The sequence below is a fragment of the Hibiscus syriacus genome, unplaced genomic scaffold, assembly GCF_006381635.1.
Source record: "Hibiscus syriacus cultivar Baekdansim isolate YM2019G1 unplaced genomic scaffold, ASM638163v2 tig00110271_pilon, whole genome shotgun sequence".
NCBI classification, from domain to species: domain Eukaryota; kingdom Viridiplantae; phylum Streptophyta; class Magnoliopsida; order Malvales; family Malvaceae; genus Hibiscus; species Hibiscus syriacus.
In genome coordinates, this window is record NW_024062657.1 from 1,120,827 (window position 1) to 1,143,373 (window position 22,547).

Sequence of the window (22,547 nt, forward strand, 5' to 3'; positions counted from 1 at the left end):
TTATTTGAAAAATAATCAAAGATAAATAATAAGAATCGAATAAATAGATTAAAATTTAAACTTGTAATTTTCGCTTAAAAAGATACCCGAAAATTAACATTAGCCTGACTCACTTACCTGTCCCTGACAGAGTCGTCAAGCTGTCGCAACCGTCTTTCTGGTGGGCCTGGAATTGGGCTTCGACTTAAATAAAACATGTTAGAGCCGCCACTGATCATTTTTTAAGAAAAATTAGGTTGACTGGACACCTTAATTTACCATCTTACCTGATCTTCGTTTTACCAAAAATATGTCGGATTTGGGAGTCAGTTACCGCCAAGGAATGATTAGTACCCTTGTACTGCCCTTCCGGTACCATTTAATTTCTCGGTTATCTTAATTGCGAAACTTAAAGTTTAAATTGAAATTTAAAAATTCGATTCGAACTACTTGCCTTTGATCGATTAAAATTTCACCTAAAAAGTCAAAAAGATGTTAGATTGAAAAATATAATAAATAAATAAATATTAAATAAAAATAAAATTTTAAAAAAAGTTTTAAAAAAATAAAATCAAGTTAAAAGAAAGAATAATAAAATAAATAAATGAAGAAAATTAAAATTTTAAAGGAAATAAATAAATAAATAAAAAATAAAAAATGAAGAAAATGTTAATTTCTAAAAAGGGGAAAAACAAAATAAAATAAAAAGAAAGAAATGTTAGATTTTGGAAGTAAATAAAAAATAACATAATAAAAACAAAAATTATTAAATTTAAAAAAAAAACTTAAAGGATTAAATTCGAATAAATTGACATTCATGGATCGAATTGATGCTAAAAATAAGCTGCAAGAGAAAAACAAAAATGTAAGGGGCTAAATTGTAAAAAACATAAATTAAAAATAGTGATTAAATCGAATTAATTGAAAATTCAAAGGCAAATTGATATAGGTGACCAATATGAATTACACATCAAAAGTACAGAGATTGCGGAAATAATTTAAGAATCTCATAATTACGACCTAGTCCACCTATAAATACCCCAAAACACACAAAAAATATCATTCAACCTCATTTCTCCAACAACAAAAAATATCTCCCAAAAAGGTCTCAACTCCTCTCTCAACCGGCCAACCTCCGACGACCACCCACCGCCCGATCCGCCACTCCAACCAGTGGAAAAATTCCTCAAAACATTCCCCTGACCTCGTGAATATAAAACCAAAGTCCGATCACCACAAAAAAAAAGCCCAATCGACGTAGATCTGATAAAAAGATCTCTACTTTTTACCTCTCGATGGTGGTGTTTCTGATTCAACCGAACGTTCGTGCTCTGGTGAATGTCTTTTATCCCTTTCAGAGTTTGAATGCCCACGAAGCTAAGTGGCCTTCTATTATACTTGACTCTTTTTTTTCTTAGTGTTTCGAAAACTCATCCTAAAAAAACTGATGTATTTTCCTCTTCTTGTTTGTAGGATTTTATAGGTGATTTAGGGTTCAGTTCCTCTCCCATCGATCCTGAGATCCTTGGGATTTCATTGTTTACGAGGGATTTATTTCCCATGTCGTTTCGATCTTTGTTGTTTTATCGTGATTTGCCGTTGAAAATGAATCTTGTTTGTTTTATTGCTTGTTCTTTTGGGTTCGGTTTGCATGTTACTGGAATCGTGGGGCATATTGGTTTGTTTGCTCCGATTTTTATGTTTTGGGTACCGAAATGCTTCAGTTTAGCACATATAAACCTGTGTTGCTCCTTTCGTTGGCGCGTGGTCCTCACACGCTGTCCGTATGCTTGTTGTGGTATTTTGTATTCTAGAATATTATGAGGCCTTCCTGGCCATTGGATTGGGTCAGATCCAACAGACCAGTATGATCTGCGCATATATCCCATTTCCTTTGATCTTTTCCGTTGATTTGTGCCTTGATCTGAAGGTTCCCTGTTGTGTGGCGCTGGACTTAATGACGAAACCCTAGAGTGGCTTGGGCTTCTTAGGTTGGCTGGTTGGGTCAGGCCTGTCTACCCGGTTGGGCTTCTCCTTAGACCAGATTCTGATTTGGACCTAAAAACCAAAATAAAATAAATAAGTGAAATAAATAAAAAAATAATATAAATAAAATAATATAAATTACTAACTATATAATACTAAAAATAAAAAATATATATTATACGTTTTCAAAATCGTTTCAAAATTATTTTAAAAACTATATATTATATGTTTTCAAAACCGTTTTTAAAAACTATATATTATATGTTTTCAAAATTATTTTAAAAACTATATATTAATGTTTTCAAAATTGTTTTTTTTAAATTATATATTATATGTTTTCAAAAAAAAATTCAAAACTATATCAAAAAATGTTTTTCAAAATTATATAATATACATTTTCAAAAATATGTTTTTAAAACTATATAATATATGTTTTCAAAAAAAAATTCAAAACTATATAATATACGTTTTTGAAAATGTGTTTTCAAAATCAAATTTTCAAAACCATATTATATATTTTAAAAATTTGATTTTTTAAAAACTATATATTATATGTTTTCAAAAATTATATGTTATACATTTTTCGAAAATATTTTTAAAAATTATATTATATTATTATATATACTAAAAAGCCACAAATGAAAATGGATGTCTACATTAGTCAAATGTATTCTGGGTTTTGGGTTTCTGCGCCCAACTTGTCAATAGCTATCTTGAATTTTCTTCATTTATCACTAGGGGTGGGAATAGACCAGGCCGACCTACAGGAGTTTACGACCTGACCTACATAAAGTCTGGCCTGGCCTGGCCTATTTAATAAAAAAATCAGGCTCAGGCTTTTTTAAAAGCCTATTAAATTAAATAGGCCAGACTTAGGCTTATTAAAAAACCTTATAAGTCTGATAGACCAGTCTATATATATATATATATATATATATATATATACTTATAGTGTTTTTTGGGTACCAATATAAATGAGCAAATACTAAATTACTAATTGAACCAAAATACAAGGTAGTGACTAAAATGAAATAATTATACATATCCGGACCAAAGTCAATCATAAACAAAAATGGTATAACATGTAAACTGGTGACTAAAATATAAATATGGAAAGATAAAGGCCAGGCCGCCAAGGTATCTTCGTTCTCTTCTTTCTACCCAAATGCAGCGACCGACCACTCTCAAGCCACGGCGGCCTCTTTGCTTCGATTGGTCATTCCGAACCGACCGAGGAGCCGAACCAGTCCTAATCAAGGCCAAACCGAGACCCCAACTAGCCCCTTTTGTCTTCTTCCTCACTCAACTTATAACCGAAAAGCCGAACCAAACGATTGCTAACCCGGGGACTTCAACGCTGACGAAATCTCCAACAAAAGGTAAGCACTCCTCCTTAGTCCTTACTTTCTATATTCTGTTTTTTTTTAAATCTGCTTGGAAATTGGAATCGAACGAAAGTAAGAAAGAATAGAGAAGAAAAACTTTGCTTGCTTTGTTTAGTTTGTTATATTGATAACGCGTTAAAAATGAGGAGAGAATACAACCGCTTGTTTTTTTAGTTCGAATCGGGGGCCTCTCTTACATTTTTTGAATCGGTGAGAGAAAAATGGAAAATGCTGAGAAATTTTATTGATTTCTCCATGCGTTCAATGATGCCAAAGCATGGGCAGGGGATGGGCGCTGTTGTCGGGCATGGTGTGGCGTGGGGAACAGCAAAGTATGGGAGCTGTTGTCGGGAAGGGTGCTTGCATGGGAAACGACAAGGTATGGTCAAAAATTGGTCCTAGCCAAAGCTCACGCAGTTTTTAATTTAAACATAGTTTCAAAAATTTTACCTGAACCCAATTCAATAATTCTTGTTGTTAAATTCATTAACCGAGATAATAAACCAAACTAAATTATTATTTCGATTAGCGTATCATTGTCAGTAAATTAATGGGTTATTTGTTTCTCTTTTTATAGCCAATCCATTAGACCATTATCAATTCTTTTTGAACTGAACATACCACTGGTCCACTGGAATATATTTGTTAATGCCTGGTTTCAATAATCGTGCTTATTGAAATTACAAAAAGTGTTATAGAACAGAATTGTTTCTGATTTAACTAATGATATAAGTGAGAATAAAGTTACACGTCAACTCCCATTATGAGATGAAATGAAACAATAATTGCATGTATTATTGAAAATGAATTTAAGACTTAATTTTTCATCTAACTTTAGGCATTTGAATTAATGACACTTGGACACCAAATTCGATAAGAGGCAATATAGATAATAGAGATATTAAAGCATTTAACCACTAGGTCCTACAAACATTAAGCACTTTAAACCACCCACCAACCTCGTTGAAGATGAAGAATGATAAACCTCCCACTAGGTCCTATTCCTTTTAACGTTTCCTTTTCCTATTACGTCTGTTGAAGTAAAATAGAGAACACAAGTAACAAAAATTGCAAAGCAAACAAAAATCGTATCCTTTTCATTTAAAGCTTTGATAGAGGTAAAACTTCAGAACCTTGCCATTGTTTCTTTCATCTTCTTATTCCTTTAACAAGTTTCATTATGAGTCTTGATTTAGGCATGTTCACGTTGGTTTTTTGTTACTTGGTGATATATGATTTCTATCAAGTTTCTTATTCCTAAGTTGTCATGTTTTAATTCATATTTTTACTATGTTTAGCAGATGTCTTCTCCCTTGGAAATTAGTGAACCAATAGCATCCACTCATACAAATGATAATGAGGTGAATGTACAAGTTCCTGCAGATTCAACTCAAGTAGAAGCTAACAATCAAGAAAATGAACATGAAGAACCAGTTGTCGGGAGAAGGAGGAAAAAAACTTCAGTTGTTTGGAATGATTTTGATGAAATTGAAATCTCCCGTGGGTGAAGAAAGCTTGCATGCTTCATTGAAATACTTACGGTGATTGTGTATGATATGGAGGAACTAATGATGAAATGTCGTTACTATTAATTTTATTGGTAGATATTTTATGTATCAGTTCTGTTCAAATGGAATGGAGATGTAGGCTTTATTTTTTTGTTTGTAATAGTTAATATGTTGGTTTGATAGATTGGATTAAAAATTAATGTGAAGGTGTTTATTTTTTTTTTGGTAAAAACAATTATCAAAGTAATATTAAAGGTTTAATTGAAGAAGGCTTTTAAAAAGGCTATCATGCTAGACCAGGCTAAAATAAAAGCCTTTGATAGGCTACAGGCCAAACTCATGCCTAAAAAATTTATCGTAGGCCAGGCTCAGGCCTTATAAAGTCTAGAGTTTGGCCTGGTCTATTACCACCCCTATTTATCACCCTGATGCGCTATTGTATATTTACTTCGGAAGTTTTTTTTAGATCTGGTTTATTTTAATTGAGAATTTACTTTTTTTGTTTTTTTGTAAAGCAAATTCTAGGTTTTGGGTTTTTGAGATAAACTTGTCGATGGCTACTTAATTGAATTTTCTTCACCCTCTTGATATGCTGTGATTTATTTACTCAATGTGTTGTTTAGATATGTGTTATTTGCTTGAACACTTGTTTTTTTTTTATTTCCCGCCGTTTTTCTTGTTTTGTTGTTTGTTCAGCGACAAACTGAACACCATCAGTGCATTACTGTTTGAAGAATGATACTTTTTCCAATGAAAGTGGAATGACTGATTATTATTTTGGTTTATATTTGATTTTGAAGGTTTAATGCAAGTGATGGTAAGATGAAACTGAGAGCGATATTTCCATCAAACATGTCATCTGAGATCTTTGTAGGCAGTGTTCAGAACAAGGGTCTCGTTAAAATTCTTAATTATACCCTCAATAATATCCCCAACAAATCAGAGAAGTAACTTTTGATTACCCTTCACTGTTTATTTATTTGTTTGTTTAAAGGTTTCTTAAACAAGATGTTTGAAACGTGCACTGGGTTTCAGGTACCTAATTGTGACAAAATGTGAGGTAGTATCTTCTGCACTTGAGACAGAGATCAAAACCGAGGAACCTGATATTGTTTTAAAGAAGCCGAAACTTGAACGTGAGAGTCAAAATGAGGCTAAACCCGATTTGGCTGGTATTATTTTTGAAGCCAAAGCAAGAAGTGGCTTTAAAGTCTGCAGCACAAATAGTACATGAGCAGCGAGAAAAGTAAATTTCCTTAATTTTTCTAAAGTGCACTCTTCTTGATTGTCATCTATAAGATTTGATTGTTTCTTTAGTAGTGTCTTACATTGTTCTTAAATTTATAGTATGGCTCCAGTTGCCCGGATGTCAACGACTACAAGAGTGCATCCTCCTGTTTCATTGAATCCTTACCAAGGGAATTGGACAATTAAAGTTCGTCTCACAAGCAAGGGAAACATGCGTACCTATAAGAATGCTAGAGGAGAAGGTTGTGTTTTCAATGTGGAGTTAACAGATGAAGATGTAAGCTGCTAATAACTTATGATCTTCTTATGCTGTGTCTGGAGAAACCTTTTAATAACTTGTAGAAAATTGGGTTCTAATTGATTGAAGGATTTGTATTTTATAGGGTACACAAATTCAAGCCACAATGTTTAATGAAGCTGCAAGGAAGTTCTATGAGAAGTTTCAACCGGGGAAAGTCTATTACATATCAAAAGGCACACTAAAAGTTGCTAACAAGCAGTTTAAGACTGCTAAAAATGATTATGAAAAGACTTTGAATGAGAATTCTGTGGTGGAAGAGGCTTCTGATGAAGAAACATTTATTCCAGAAGCTAAACTCAACTTTGTCCCTATTGATCAATTAGGCCCTGATGTTAATGGATGGGAGCTTGTTGGTAAGTACTCATTCCTAGAAATTTAGAACATGATGTATTTTAGTCCTTCAATGCCTTGGATTCTTTTTTTTTTTTCTTTTATTACGTTGAATTCCAGATATTATCGGAGTTGTTCAAAGTGTCACTCCTGTATCAAATATTAAAAGGAAGATTGAGAATGAGAATATTCCAAAGAGAGAGATATGGTTGTTGCAGATGAAACGTAAATGTCCACTTCTAGACTCCTATGTGTTTTTCCCCTTTTAATTATGATTTACCAATGTCGTACGCTTTTGGATGCCAGGAAGAAAACAGTGGTGGATTCTTTGTGGAATGAGCTTGCAAATGATGTTGGTCAGAAGTTGTTTGACCTTGCTTATACATATCCAGTAGTTGCAATTAAATCACTCAAAGTTGGTGATTTTCAAGGTACTCTAAGGCTGGAGCCTTTCTGACAGAAAAACTAGAAATCTTGCATAAAATGGTTATCCTGAAATCAATTTTAATGTTTTAGGTGTATCTTTGTCAACATTGGGTAAAAGTACAGTGATGATTAATTCAGATATTCTAGAAGCAAAGAAGTTGAGATCTTGGTAAGTTAATTGTTGCCGAGGAACTACAGGTTATTCCATTTTTAAGTAGCATTTTCCGATACAGTTTTTTTCCATGCAGGTATGATATGGAAGGGAAGGTGAGTTCCATGGCCAACATTGGTATGGGTTTGAGTCCTTCATCCAGGACTGGAGCAAGATCTATGTATACTGACAGGGTTTCCCTTTCTCATATCACTGGTGACCCATCCTTGGGTGATGGAAAGGTATATTTGTATGAACAACTACAGGTTTTGTTTCCTCTTGGAGTGGGATTGTAACACCCATAAACCGTATAATTATACCTATACAGATTATAGATGTCACCCGAATTATTAAAATCATTTTCCAATTCAAAAGCGATTTAAAATTTATTTTCTTAAAATGGTAAATGATATTATAAAAATATCATATCATATAAATTATGTTTCGTTATAACCAATTTAATTCAAAAGATTTTTTTAAATGAATGGTGAACAATACCCGTAAACAGTGAATAGTGTACATTGGCGATGAACAGTAGGGGAATCGGTAGCCCAAAATCATTCTAGAAAAATTTGTTTAAAACCGTGGTTACTGTTCATGCTACAGTACTACTACAGTAACTGCAACAGTAACTTCCGAAAATACATATAAATTCATAAAAATTAACCTTTCATCACTATAAAAATTTCCAAAATTTATTCAACAAATAAATTGAACAATTTCAAATTACATGTCACTATCTAAAATCAAATTTCATTGTAGGATGTCTTACTGATATTGAAATATACCTCTCGCGATGCTTGATGTCACTTTGAACTCTTTAATCCACTATTGGATTTTTACCTACGCGTGAAAATCATCACACGCTAAGTATAAACTTAGTGAGGCAATTAAAACATTTAACAATGCAATACAATTCATGCATGATTTTCAATGTAAAAAATCGAGTTTCCATAAAATCATTTTACTAATATAACCAATATTTTACCATGATCAAATTAATATAAAATCCCTTACCATTTATCGCATAAACTCGTAAGCTTATTTTACCAAAATACCTACCATTTAAATTTCATAAGCTCATAAGCTTATTTTATCAATATACTTGCCATTATTCCATAACCATATGCCATAGAAAATACCCATAAACAATAGGCAATAGCCCAAAATACAACCCTGAGGACCCTGGGTACACGAGTCAAATATAAGCACCGTAGTGCCATCCCGAGTATGACACATAAGGTCTTGTCCACCCTCTGTACTAGGTATCCTTAAGTATAGTCTCGTATGGCACATAAGGTCGTACCCACCATATACACTAGGTATCCTTTAGTGTATTCTCGAATATTCAGCCTGCTGCTGGACTCTATGGCATGCCAACTACACCATGTCCCTCAATGACTTATTTGGGCATACAGTCTATTTTATTTGATCCATCCATGGAAAAGTATATTATCAATATTTAACAATTGGGCAGTTGATACCTGAAATAACATTCATGGTAAAAAATCATATGCAAAAATCAGTGATCAATGCATTTTAATTTCATACTCTGACATATCAATGTCAAATTATAAAAAATGATATAAAATCATGTCGATATAAACAAGGTCGACTTATCGCAAGTCTTCCTGATGATGTATAAAACATCCATGTATAATTTCATGCATGTATTGCACTCACCTTGACACTTTATGTCTTTCAAAATATATAAGCCTCACTATTGTCCATCATAAGCCCTTTTATATTTGATTTGTTTCGATTACAAATCAATCACAATCTGTATAAATCATCAATTCATAATGATACATATGTTAGTATTGTACTAACATAAACATATCCCATAATAACTCCATAATATATTTGAAACTCATTATCTATCAAAATATTTATCTCTTAATAATTCCTTTAACATTGGAATCAATTTTTCCAATTTACACAAAATGGTCATTCACTATTTTATCACTTAGATTCTTAATATCAAAAATTACAGCATTGAAATTACTATCATTCAAATGCTTTACAAAGGCATAATTATCTTTAAGTACCCCAACTCTACAAATGTTGTAAATAAACCACAAATCTTTTCAAACTTCCAAAACAGTCATATATCACATATAACTCTTATTTTAATTCCAAAATAATATTTTCCAGCATAGTATATCAATTATACAACACATATACAACAACCCATCAATTTTCCATATTCAGACAATTCGCACTACCTTCAAAGAATCAATACTCTGTATTGATATACATACTGGAATTCAATTCCGTTTCTTCAATTGAAAACTAGACTCGAATACGAATCTATCCATATAAAGAACTCATTCTAATTCATTCTGTACAATTTATGGTGAATTTTCGAACCTACTGCCAGATTCAAAATCCAAATTGTTTTCTTTAACTTCATTTTTAGGTTCTTCATCAATTCTTACAACCAATTCTTTAAAATCACTTAACTCTTCAAAACCCATAAAACACAAGAATCAAAATCCCCTTCATCAACTCAAGATGAACTTGAACATGAAACCCTAGTAATATTCATGTCAAAATGTAGAGAATTGAACGTAGAACATTTTTCCTAACCACACCGACTCAAATTCTCAAGAAATAGCTTCAAAAGTCAAACTAAAAATGCTTACCTTTCTTGCTTGAAAGTGTCGGCCCTTGGAGGAAGAAGAAGTTGAAATGTTCCCCCAATATTGTTATTCTAATATTAATTATATCTATCACATGCTAATATAATATCCTAATGGAATTTTTTATTACATTCCATAAGAATTTCCATTTTTGCCCTTAATGAATCTCCATAATCACCATTAAACCAAGTCATCTGATCATTATCATATTACAAAGTCAAACATGAATTATTTTGACTTTTATTTCTAAAATTACCTTGAATTTTCACATAAGAATTTTAGTCACTAAATTCCACTGTTTCGATTAAATCTGAAAAATTGCATATTTTCAAACCAAATTTCTCTAATCCAAAATATTAAAATAATATTTTCAACCATATTATAACATTCTTCAAATTTTTGTAAAATTCCAACTTGATCCGATTTACCGATTCCTTATCAGATTTAACCTTTTCTAGTTTTTTTCTTTACTAAAAATTCCAAATCCAAAATTATGATTTCTATAAACTCCACTCTAAAGAGTAAACCATTTATTTATGGAAAAAAATTCTTTTTAGGAAATTATCACTTAATTCCTTAAACTTTTTCCCAATTTTCTACTTTGATCATCAAATTTTCAAAATTTTTATTTTGGTCATTATCTAAATTTTTGGGGTATTACAATTCTCCACTACTTAAGAAAATTCGTCCTCGAATTTTAAAACTTTCTATGAAAACACTAACTTCCTTTTTCCCTTGAAAATTCATAACCTTAATTTAAGGTTGTACTGACTGGTAAGACATACTCTCGCCTTATGCAAAATCTCTTCTAGTCTTGCCAACTTCTTGAATTCCGATTTTTCCTCCTTAATTTGGAAATTTTGTGAAGATTATGCAAATCATTAGATTTGGAAACTATTTAATCCAAATCTTCAACCTTATATGAAGATATGTAGATATTATTTCTTTATATCATCCTCTTTTTCCCCAAGTAACGTCCTCGTCATTAGGATTTTTCTAAATCACTTTGACTAGAGAAATCATCTTGTTATGCAGTTCTTTAATTTCTCGAGCTAATATCCGAACTAGTTCTTCTTTATAAGTCAAATCTGATCGGATCTTAATTTTCGTCTGATGCAATGACATGTGAAAGATCCATTCGATACTTTATAAGCATCAACACATGAAAAACATTGTGTACTTTGTCCAACTCTGTATCTCAATTACCTCCATAATTAATGCTAACTGATAAGTCATCAGTCCAACTCTCTTTTTAATATCTCATAAGGTCCAATAAATCTTATACTTAGTTTTTCTATGCTCTCGAAACACAAAATTTTGTTTTCCAAGGCGATACTTTAAGAAAAACTTTATCACCTTCATAAAATTCAATCTCTTTTAACTTCAAGTCTGCATAGGACTTTTGCCGATCAAATATCATCTTGAGATAATCTTTATTTCATCCTCAACCTATTTCAATAAAAATCTTGGTCAACAAGATTTCGATCTTTTAACTCGAACCCATTCCATGGTGTTCGACATTTTCTCCCATATACAATTTCATACTGAGCCATCTTGTTACTCAATTGATAACCGTCATTGTAGAAAAATTCTACTAAAATTAAATATTTTTCCCATGATTCCTTGGAATCAATCACACATGCTCTCGGCATATCTTCTAATATCTAAATAGTACTTTTTAACTTACCATCCGTATGTGGATGAAATATCGTACTGAAATTCAATCAAGTACCCAAAACTTTATGCAAATATTTCCAAAATCTTAAAGTGAACCTTGGATCCCTGTCAGATATAATTAATATTGGCATTCCATGTAGCTGAACTATCTCTTTGATATATATAAAGCTGCATATTTATCCAATGCATAGTTCATTCACATCGGAATGAAATGTGCTGATTTAGTTAACCAATCACTATCACCTAAATGGAATCCTTTTTATTTGATGTCAAAGATAGTCTAGTAACAAAATCCATAATGACTCTTTACATCCTGATACATTTTGTTCCCACTTGTATGCATAGTCAATGGACTATAATGTACTTTAAAAAGAATATCTTTTCCAAGCATCTACCATTTTCCTTTTGTAGCTCTATTATTCTATTTAAAAACATTGGTTTTACTTTTAATTCATCCAATAGTGCGCCATTTTGATTCAACAATAGTTGCACATCCATAGCTCGCAAAGCTACAAAAGTTTTCCGACTAAATGCATTTGCTACAACATTTGTCTTACCTGAATGATAATCAATGATCAAATTATAGTCCTTTAAAAGTTCTATCCATCTTCGTTGTCTCAGATTGAGCTCTTTTTGAGTCAACAAATATTTCAAACTCTTATGATCCATATAGATGTGGCATCCCTCACCATACAAACAACGACGCCAAATCTTTAGAGAAAAAACAACCGATGCTAACTCAAGATCATGAGTAGGATAATTCCTCTCATACATCTTTAATTGTCGCAAAACATAGGCTACAACCTTACCTTTTTGCATAAGTACACAACCCAAACCATTATGAGATGTATCACTATACACACATACTCTTTGTCCAATTCTGGTTGTACCAACACTGGTGCTTCCGTTTAAAATATTCTTTAAACCTTTAAAACTCTCTTGACATTTCTCAATCCAAGCAAATAAACCATCTTTTCTCAAGAGCTTGGTCAAAGGAGAAAAAATCATCGAAAAAAAAATTCACAAACCTTCGATAATAACCAGCAAGTCCCAAAAACTTCAGACCTCTGAACATTCTTTGGAGGTTTTCACTCCAATATTGTTTGAAAAAAAATTTACTTTCTGTTGAGACAACATAACCAAGAAAAGCAATTTCTGATAGCCAAAACTCACACATTGACATTTTTGCATATAACTTTTTACCCTTAATTATCTCAAGCACAATTTCGAATATGAACATCATGCTCTATCTTTGTATTCGAGTATACCCGAATGTCATCAATACAGACCACCTCAAATTAATCCAAGAAAAATTGAAATACTCGATTCATCAAATCCATGAATGTTGCTAGAGCATTTTTCAAACCAAACTGTATTCTGAAAACTATCTTTGGAACATCTTCCTCTTTAATCTTTAACTGATGATATTCCATTCGAATATCAATTTTAGAGAACATTGTTGCTCCTTTTAAGCTGATCAAACAAGTCATAAATCCTCAACATAGGGTATTTGTTCTTGATAGTTACTATGTTTAACTATCGATAATATATGCACAATCGCATATATCAAATTTTTTTAAAACAACACCGGTTTACCCCAAGGTAAAATATTCGGTCTAAAGAATCCTCGATTTAGAAGATCTTACAATTGGTTCTTTATTCTCTTAGCTCAATCGAAATCATTCGATATGAACCCATAAATACAAGATCAATGCCTTGATAACCATTAATATTAAATTTCCACCTCTCAATCTGGAGTAACCCAATTAATAAATCTAAAAAGACTTATGGAGATTCCCAAGTTATGGAAATATCATATGATCTTACTTCAGATACTTTAGTATCTATCACCTTAGCTAGAAAGTTATACATCCTTTTTACATCATCTTAATCGCAATCATTGCTGATATCACTTAATGATGATTTCACTTTTTCATCAATCATTAAAAAAATTTAATTTCTCTGTATTTTTCTAAATTAATCGCTTCTTGCGACCATTAACCCAACCTTAATGTAGAGACAACAAAATCATGATCAAAATGATCTAAAACTCGTTAATGATAATCCCATCAGATTCATCAATAACATAAGCTACTGAATCTTTATTGGACATTTACTATTTGTCCGTCTAACACTTGTATCATGACCGTGACCTATGGGTCTTCCACCATAATAATACTCAATATCAAGTAGAACGGAATATTTCTACTTTGAAATTCCTTATTTCATTCTTAAGGAAATCTGTATAACTTTTTCAGATCCAAAAATAATATTTTCGAACAGTTGAAACATTTTCAATCTTAAATGAAAGTTTCAATGTTCACATCGTTCAATAAGAAAACTTGATAAATTTGTAGCAATAACTTCATAGCAGTTAATGCTAAAATCACACTATTAAGCAAATTTACTATTTTTCCTCTCACTACGAACCTGACACTTTACAAGTTCTTGAGAATCCATCTCAATCTAAATAATATTTTCATTACAGCATGAAATGGTTAGACAATCCATTTCTGCATATTTATCCTCGCAAGGTAACTCTATCCAATTTTATGGACTTGATATTTATTCCCAATCCAACTTATAACCATTTGATTCACTAATAACTCAGCTTTCTTTAAACTTTTAGCGGACAACTTATTACCGCTTATTCAATTTCTCTTACTCAAATCAACAATGATTTAAACAATTTAATACTTAGCTTAAATATTTCTCACTTATTTAAGCTTACCTGGAGAAACCTCAGAATAATCACTAGATTAAAAAATCTCCTCTAGATCCTCATCCGATTCAACTTTTCTTGTAAGTCGTTCAAATATTTAATCGATTCTTCTAATTCAGAATCTTCATTAAAAACTGGGGCATTTCTTCCACAAAATGGATAAAAATCCTTTATAACATCCACCCTTCTAAGGTGTTTTACAAAAGTCATGTCGAACCTTTTTTTTGGTTGATTTCAATCTCAACATTCTTTTCAACATTTTCAAATTTCTTACCTTTGTCTTTCATTTCCGACATCTAAACATATTCAGATTCATCATACATTAGTAAAGAGCAACTTTACTCCCAATAAGCATCATCCCAGTATATATACAACTATTAGTAACTTTTAACATCCTAGTGGCATGTATACACTTTTTAACTCAAAAATAACCTCGGTTTAGTCCTAGAATCAGCTAAACCTGTAGCTCTGATGCCAATAAATGTAACACCCATAACCCGTATAATTATACATATACAGATTATAGATGTCACCCGAATTATTAAAACCATTTTCCAATTCAAAAGCGATTTAAAATTTATTTTCTTAAAATGGTAAATGATATTATAAAAATATCATATCATATAAATTATGTTTCGTTGTAACCAATTTAATTCAAAAGATTTTTTTAAATGAATGGTGAACAATGCCCGTGAACAGTGAATAATGTACAATGCGATGAACAGTAGGGGAATCGGTACCCCAAAATCATTCTGGAAAATTTTGCTTAAAACCGTGGTTACAGTACTACTACAGTAACTGCTACAATAACTTCCGAAAATATATATAAATTCATAAAAAATTAACCTTTCATCACTATAAAAATTTCCAAAATTTATTCAATAAATAAATTGAACAATTTCAAATTACATGCCACTATCTAAAATCAAATTCCATAGTAGGATGTCTTACTGATATTGAAATATACCTCTCGATGTTTGATGTCACTTTGAACTCTTTAATCCACTATTGGCTTTTTACTTACACGTGAAAATCATCACACGCCAAGTATAAACTTAGTGAGGCAATTAAAACATTTAACAGTGCAATACAATTCATGCATGATTTTCAATGTCAAAAATTGAGTTTCCATAAAATCATTTTACTAACATAACCAATATTTTACCATAATCAAATTAAAATAAAATCCCTTACCATTTATCCCATAAGCTCGTAAGCTTATTTTACCAAAATACCTACCATTTAAATTCCATAAGCTCATAAGCTTATTTTATCAATATACTTGTCATTATTCCATAACCATATACCATAGAAAATACCCATAAACAATAGACAATAGCCCAATATACAACCCTGAGGACCCTGGGTACACGAGTCAAATATAAGCACCATAGTGCTATCCTGAGTATGACACATAAGGTCGTGTCCACCATCTGTACTAGGTATCCTTAAGTATAGTCCCGTATGGCACATAAGGTCGTACCCACCATATACACTAGGTATTCTATAGTGTATTCCCGAATATGCAACCTGCTGTTGGACTCTATGGCATGCCAACTATACCCTGTCCCTCAATGACTTACTTGGGCATACAGTCTATTTTATTTGATCCATCCATGGCAAAGTATATTATCAATATTTAACAATGGGGCAGTTGATACCCGAAATAACATTCATGGTAAAAATCATATGCAAAAATCAGTGATCAATGCATTTTAATTTCATACTCTGACATATCAATGTTAATTTAGAAAAAATGATATAAAATCATGCCGATATAAATAAGGTCGACTTATCGCAAGTCTTCCTGATGATGTATAAAACATCCATGTATAATTTCATGCATGTATTGCACTCACCTTGACACTTTATGTCTTTCAAAATATATAAGCCTCAATATTGTCCACCATAAGCCCTTTTATATTTGATTTGCTTCGATTACAAATCAATAACAATCTGTATAAATCATCAATTCATAACGATACATATCTTAGTATTGTACTAACATAAACATATCCCATAATAACTCCATAATATATTTGAAACTCATTATCTATCAAAATATTTTCTCTTAATAATTCCTTTAACATTGGAATCAATTTTTTCAATTTACACAAAATAGTCCTTCAACATTTTATCACTTAGATTCTTACTATCAAAAATTCCAGCATTGAAATTACTATCATTCAAATGCTTTACAAAGGCATAATTATCTTTAAGTACCCCAACTCTACAAATGTTGTAAATAAACCACAAATCTTTTCAAACTTCCAAAACATTCATATATCACATATAACTCTCATTTTAATTCCAAAACAATATTTTCCAGCATAGTATATCAATTATACAACACTTATACAACAACCCATCAATTTTCCATATTCAGACAATTAGCACTACCTTCAAAGAATCAAAACTCTGTATTGATATACACACTGGAATTCAATTCCGTTTCTGCCATTGAAAACTAGACTCGAATACAAATCTATCCATATAAAGAACTCATTCTAATTCATTCTGTACAATTTATGGTGAATTTTCGAACCTACTGCCAGATTCAAAATCCAAACTGTTTTCTTTAACTTCATTCTTAGGTTCTTCATCAATTCTTACAACCAATTCTTTAAAATCACTTAACTCTTCAAAACCCATAAAATACAAGAATCAAAATTCCCTTCATCAACTCAAGATGAACTTGAACATGAAACCCTAGTAATATTCATGTCAAATGTAGAGAATTGAACGTAGAACATTTTTCCTAACCACACCGACTCAAATTCTCAATAAATAGCTTCAAAATTCAAACTAAAAATGCTTACCTTTCTTGCTTGAAAGTGTCGACCCTTGGAGGAAGAAGAAGCTGAAATGTTCCCCCAATATTGTTATTCTAATATTAATTATATTTATCACATGCTAATATAATATCTTAATGGAATTTTTTATTCCATTCCATAAGAATTTCTATTTTAGCGCTTAATGAATCTCCATAATCACCATAAAATCAAGCCATCTGATCATTATCATATTACAAAGTCAAACATGAATTATTTTGACTTTTATTTCCGAAATTCACCTTGAATTTTCAAAAATTGCATTTTAGTCACTAAATTCCACTGTTTCGATTAAATCTGAAAAATTGCATATTTCCAAACCAAATTTCTCTGATCCAAAATATTAAAATAATATTTCCAAACATATTATAACATTCTTCAAATTTTCGTAAAATTCAAACTCGATCCGAATTACCGATTCCTTATCGACTTTAACATTTTCTAGTTTTTTTCTTTACTAAAAATTCCAAATCCAAAATTATGATTTCTATAAAACTTCACTCTCAAGAGTAAACCATTTATTTATGGAAAAAATTCTTTTTAGGAAATTATCACTTAATTCCCTAAACTTTTTCCCAATTTTCGACTTTGATCATCAAATTTTCAAAATTTTCATTTTGGTCATTATCTAAATTTTTGGGGTATTACAGGGATTGTCGATTAAAATGTGTTGTTATAAAAGTAATATATATGACATTTCCTTGTAATTGAAAATAATATCACTTCTGATAGTCAAATATGTTTCATGGGCAGCCTGTATTTTTCAGCATAAAAGCATTTGTTAGCTTAATCAAGCCTGAGCTGGCAATGTAGTGTGCTTGCAAAACATGCTACAAGAAAGTAACTGAAGCTGTTGGGTCTGGCTATTGGTGTGAAGGATGCCAGAAAAATGATGAAGAGTGCAATTCAAGGTGAGATGTTGGAATACTTTGAAATTACTGTTAAGTTATTTAGCTGACATTTCTAACGTTTCCTTTTTGGCATTTCTTAGATACATAATGGTGTCAAAGATCTCTGATGCAAGAGGTGAAGCCAGGGTTTCAGCCTTCAATGAAGAAGCAGAGAACATTATTGGATGCTCAGCTGAGGAACATGATAAACTGAAGTCAGAGGTAAGCATTTCTCTGCTGATGAGTTTGTTGTTGTATATGGCATATGTTCATGTTTAAGATGTAGAATATTGACATGGTTCATTGCTATTTTCAGCAAGGAGATGTTGATGGATACCAACAAAAGTTGAAGGAAGCTACTTGGTTTCCTCATCTCTTTCGAGTTAGTGTGGCTTAAAATGAGTATGACAATGAGAAGAGGCAGAGGATAACTGTCAGGGCCGTTGCTCCGATTAACTTCGCTGAAGAATCAAAGTTTTTGTTTGAAGATATCAAGAAGATGACAAATTGTCAGTAGTTAAATTTATTTCCGTTTATGTTTGTAAATGATGGATTCAATAGGGGTTATAAATTAAACTTGTATGAATTCAGTTTGGATCTATCTTATGCTATTCATGAAACAAATTAGGATTAGTTTTCTTTTGTAATGAGCCCTAAGTTCTCTAATTATCTGTGTTGGTATTTTCTTGTGAAAATTTCCATTGACATGGTGACACTGACAATTGATTAACGAGTAGATATAGCTTTTTAAGTTTAAACCTCCCCTGTGGCCTTTAGTCAGCTCGGTTAAGCAAAACTACGCAGCAGCTCAATGTCCCTAAGATGAGAAAGGCAGGGACGAACACATGATTTTATTTTATAAGGGCGAACTTATAAAATTTTAGCGAAACGAAAACATATTTTTAAAAGAAAATATTTAAAATATATAAGAACTTAAAATTTTTACAGGACAATCGCCCTCACCTTTTCTCCTCTAGGTCCATCTTTGGGAAAACGCAAGCATCCCATCAAAAGCCTCCATAGCAAAGCAAAAGACCCTATTCTTTAGAGCCTTTTTTTCCATGCATCAATGGCCGAATAGTTTGAGGTTTCTTCCTCATTCTCGTGGTTGTTTTTCTGTTGAAACAAGTATGATTCATCTGGAGCCAGATGCACTTGCCAAGCAAGTGGCATGGGGATGTTTGTTTTGAGGCAAAATCATATTGTGGGCCAAAGCAAGTACTTTAGAAACACCGATACTTTAGACGAGGCATTGCCATAGAAGCCCTTAGTTTTAAATGGAGCAAGGAGTATCGAGACATAAAGAGTCTCTAGAGTCGACTCTAGACGCAAGACGAAGGCTTGCGCCTCTTATAGACGAGGAACACTTCTGTACTAAAAATCTTTAAATCAATTATATAACATTTTCTACTCAAAATAAAATGATCGATATTAAAATATTCAATATTAATCAATTACTGCTGTTTAAAAAAATATAAATTAAATTCAATAAATATAGATAAAAGATAATAAATTAAGTATTACCAATTCACTGCTATATCTGCATAATTTGGGGAAAATAATCAACTCTTTTTTCTGTTTTTTTTTTCTGTTTTTTTTTTTTTTTTTGCATTTCTTAGAGAAAATCGATAGGGTTATGCAGGTTGACAGAAATGAATAAAAACAAAGAGAAAACACAGTGAGAGTGTGTGACGGAGAAGAAAGATGACCTGGTGGTTGACAGTTGGCGACTGACAGCATGTGACGGTAACGGGGTGGCTGCGCTGTGATGACGGGAGAGGCAGAGACTGCCTTTTTTAATTAATTTTCCCCTCCCCCAAAGGCGCAGTTCTGGAAAAGCACTAATTCTTGATAAGCGCTAAAAGCAAAGGCAGCGTGCGCCCGCCATTCACCGCCTCGCCTGTGCTGCCGGAGGCAATTTTTCCGGCACCCAGCACACCTAGGCACGCTTTTTAAAACTAAGTACATGCCTCAAAGCTCTAAAACAAATAAACTAAAATACTTTCAGAAATGATGGGAATGGGTGCATTTCGTTCAAATTCCACAATATTTAGAAGCATAAATGAGGAAACTACATGAAAGTACTACCATTATTTGAAAATCATCATTGAGTATATAGTTCCCTAACTTGATGCACAAAAGTATCAAATGCATACATTTCCAAACTGCTTTAACGGATAAAACTACAGTGTGCCATTGGAGTAACCACATATGAGACCTCGGAAACTCTTAGTCAATCTAATTCCTTATACAGCCATAAGATCGCCGTAATTGCGCATTAAAAGAATCGATCCGGCAAATAATCCAGTAGATCACAGCAGTTTCTAACAAAAAAAGGGGGATAAAAACATACATTGTTTTTCAGTTGGCAAATGGAATTAGATAATCAATACATAAAAGGAAATGCAATAATATAAGAGAAACATGATTGTATGTGAAGAGAACTTTTGTAAAGCATGATCAAAGTCCACTACTTTAGAGTGCACTCTTTTCTCTATGAATACAGTTAGGCTATATAGACTAACATGCACATTTCAGATGTAAAGGAATCTATTCTCATTGATGTGGCTTGTAAATCAATAAACAATTCTGGTCTTGAATAGTTAAGAATGATCAAGTAATTAAATAAAATGAATATTCCTTCCGAGATAAAGTATATCACAAACAGTAGACATCTTAAATATGAAGTCATTTAAATGTGTTCATGATGGTTTTAGTGCAATATGATCTCATAATGCTGCCATAAGCTCGCCACAGATATTTGGTCACTCTCGCTACATGCCAATATAAATCGAAATTCTGGATGATGGATGCCATTACAATGAAAATTGGAACAGGGAAGCTCTACAAAAGGTTGGTTCTAAACATCTTCAGATAGGAAAAGGGAAGGTATTTAAATGATACAGCTTATATGCTGCTCATTCCCAAACGTTCATGCAAATTGACTATACTCAAATGACATATACTCATCAAGCCTTTCATAGGCCTCTTCCCCTGTTATATAATCTCGTAGCATATTTCAGAGAATGTTCAAGGGATATCAAATGACATTCAAATTTTCTTGGGTCAGTGTTGTCAGAATGTTTGAAATCCATTTCCTAGAAAAGGATATCTGTTAAAGCTTTTAGCTTATCATCATAGAAAAGCTTTCAAACCCCCTCGTGTTGCTTGAATTCGAGTGAGTGTCAGATTGGGTATATGCTCAATACAGATACAGTAAAAACTCTTTAAATTAATGCTCGGTAAATTAATAAACTCTCTAAAATAATAAATTTGTCCGGTCCCGACTTGGGCCAATGTAAAAAATTGAAAAACTCGATAAAATAATAAGATAATAATTTTTCGTGAGATCCCTTTATAATTTTCGGTCCCAAAAAAATCATAAATTAATATTTCATAGAAACTGAAAAAAAATATATTACACTCTATTAAAATATGATTCAATAGTTGTCTATTTTCCTTTAAAGTTCAAGTCTATTTGGAGCTCATTATTAATTTAACTCATCTCTTGCAACGTAATTCTAAGAGGCATAGACTAATTTGCCTTTTTGTTTGGTATGTACAGTATAATTACTTAAAAACTCTTTAAATTAATAATTATTAATTTATCTCTAAATTAATAAATTTCTCCGGTCCTGAAGCTCCCAACTGATTTTATTAATTGTTTTCACACTTAAACGACTCTATTGACTCCACTAATCATCCCCAACGTTCAGAATCAATTGAATGAGTATTTAAACAAGCTTAGAAGCCATTTATCAACAACAAGAAACAACAAGAATCAAGAATTAAGAGAGAATCAAAGAGAAAGCATCAAACCTCAAGTTTGAGCATTTCAAGCTTATTTTTCATTCAATATTCATTTTGCTTTCAAGAACACTACTTGTACTCAATTGTATTTATTCTTGCGTGTTCTTTCTTTTGTTCTAGAATTGTGCAAACACATTTACCTTGTGAGGTTTTTCATTAAGTTTGCAAATTTGTAATATTCTCTTTAAGAAAGAGTGTTCTCAAGAATTGGGGTATATTCTTGAGGGAGTTGTAAGGTTATCTCTTTGGCCTCAAAAGAAAGAACAAATTAGTGAATTTTTTGGAAAATCCTTAGTGTGGATAGCTAAGGTTGTGGACGTAGACTTTGGTTGAGAAAGTCAAACCACTCTAAATCACTGTGTAATTACTTTCAATTTTCTGCAAAAGCTTCCACCAAAATTTTAATTGTCAATTCACCCCCCTTTTGGCCGATTCCATGAATCGATTAACTCAACAGAACCTAACATAAATTCTTTTTAATTAAAATTAATAGTAAAATAATTTTTTAGTTACAATTGAAGGGTCAAAATCCATTTTTAATGGGGTAAGTACAAGGTAATATATGTTCAAAGATAACTCTCAAACTTTTGATATTAAACACTCATATCCATGACATTCTTGGTGCTCAAACTGAGATCTCAAGAAATAACAATAATTTCTT

The 22,547-nt window shown here is 31.9% G+C and overlaps 2 protein-coding genes and 1 pseudogene across 3 annotated transcripts; all 3 read left to right on the top strand.

The window, feature by feature from the left end:
- The first annotated feature begins 3,121 nt into the window (after window positions 1-3,121).
- LOC120115736 lies at window positions 3,122-5,057 on the top strand. 2 transcript variants are annotated; one of them, XM_039136352.1, is made up of 3 exons: window positions 3,122-3,344; window positions 3,627-3,729; window positions 4,652-5,057. In XM_039136352.1, exons 2-3 carry the CDS (start codon window positions 3,628-3,630, stop codon window positions 4,856-4,858), a joined length of 309 nt encoding a protein of 102 aa, XP_038992283.1. In that variant the 5' UTR covers window positions 3,122-3,344; window position 3,627; the 3' UTR covers window positions 4,859-5,057. The 2 variants fall into 2 exon arrangements, with proteins under 2 accessions (XP_038992283.1, XP_038992284.1); XM_039136353.1 differs by having other exon boundaries at window positions 3,636-3,729.
- A 603-nt stretch (window positions 5,058-5,660) lies between these two features.
- LOC120115750 (replication protein A 70 kDa DNA-binding subunit B-like) lies at window positions 5,661-7,006 on the top strand. The gene is made up of 5 exons (XM_039136363.1): window positions 5,661-5,805; window positions 5,894-6,104; window positions 6,206-6,383; window positions 6,490-6,760; window positions 6,858-7,006. The coding sequence occupies exons 2-5, from the start codon at window positions 6,007-6,009 to the stop codon at window positions 7,004-7,006; spliced, it is 696 nt and encodes a 231-aa protein (XP_038992294.1). The 5' UTR covers window positions 5,661-5,805; window positions 5,894-6,006.
- A 282-nt stretch (window positions 7,007-7,288) lies between these two features.
- LOC120115751 lies at window positions 7,289-18,617 on the top strand (annotated as a pseudogene).
- The last annotated feature ends 3,930 nt before the right edge of the window (window positions 18,618-22,547 follow it).

Coding starts and splice junctions, on each gene's coding strand:
- LOC120115736 (XM_039136352.1), top strand. CDS start 3,628: ATGGGCAGGGGATGGGCGCTGTTGTCGGGCATGGTGTGGCGTGGGGAA. Junction 3,730..4,651: donor CTTGCATGGGAAACGACAAG/GTATGGTCAAAA, acceptor TATGTTTAGCAG/ATGTCTTCTCCCTTGGAAAT.
- LOC120115750 (XM_039136363.1), top strand. CDS start 6,007: ATGAGGCTAAACCCGATTTGGCTGGTATTATTTTTGAAGCCAAAGCAA. Junction 6,105..6,205: donor GTACATGAGCAGCGAGAAAA/GTAAATTTCCTT, acceptor TTAAATTTATAG/TATGGCTCCAGTTGCCCGGA. Junction 6,384..6,489: donor TGGAGTTAACAGATGAAGAT/GTAAGCTGCTAA, acceptor TGTATTTTATAG/GGTACACAAATTCAAGCCAC.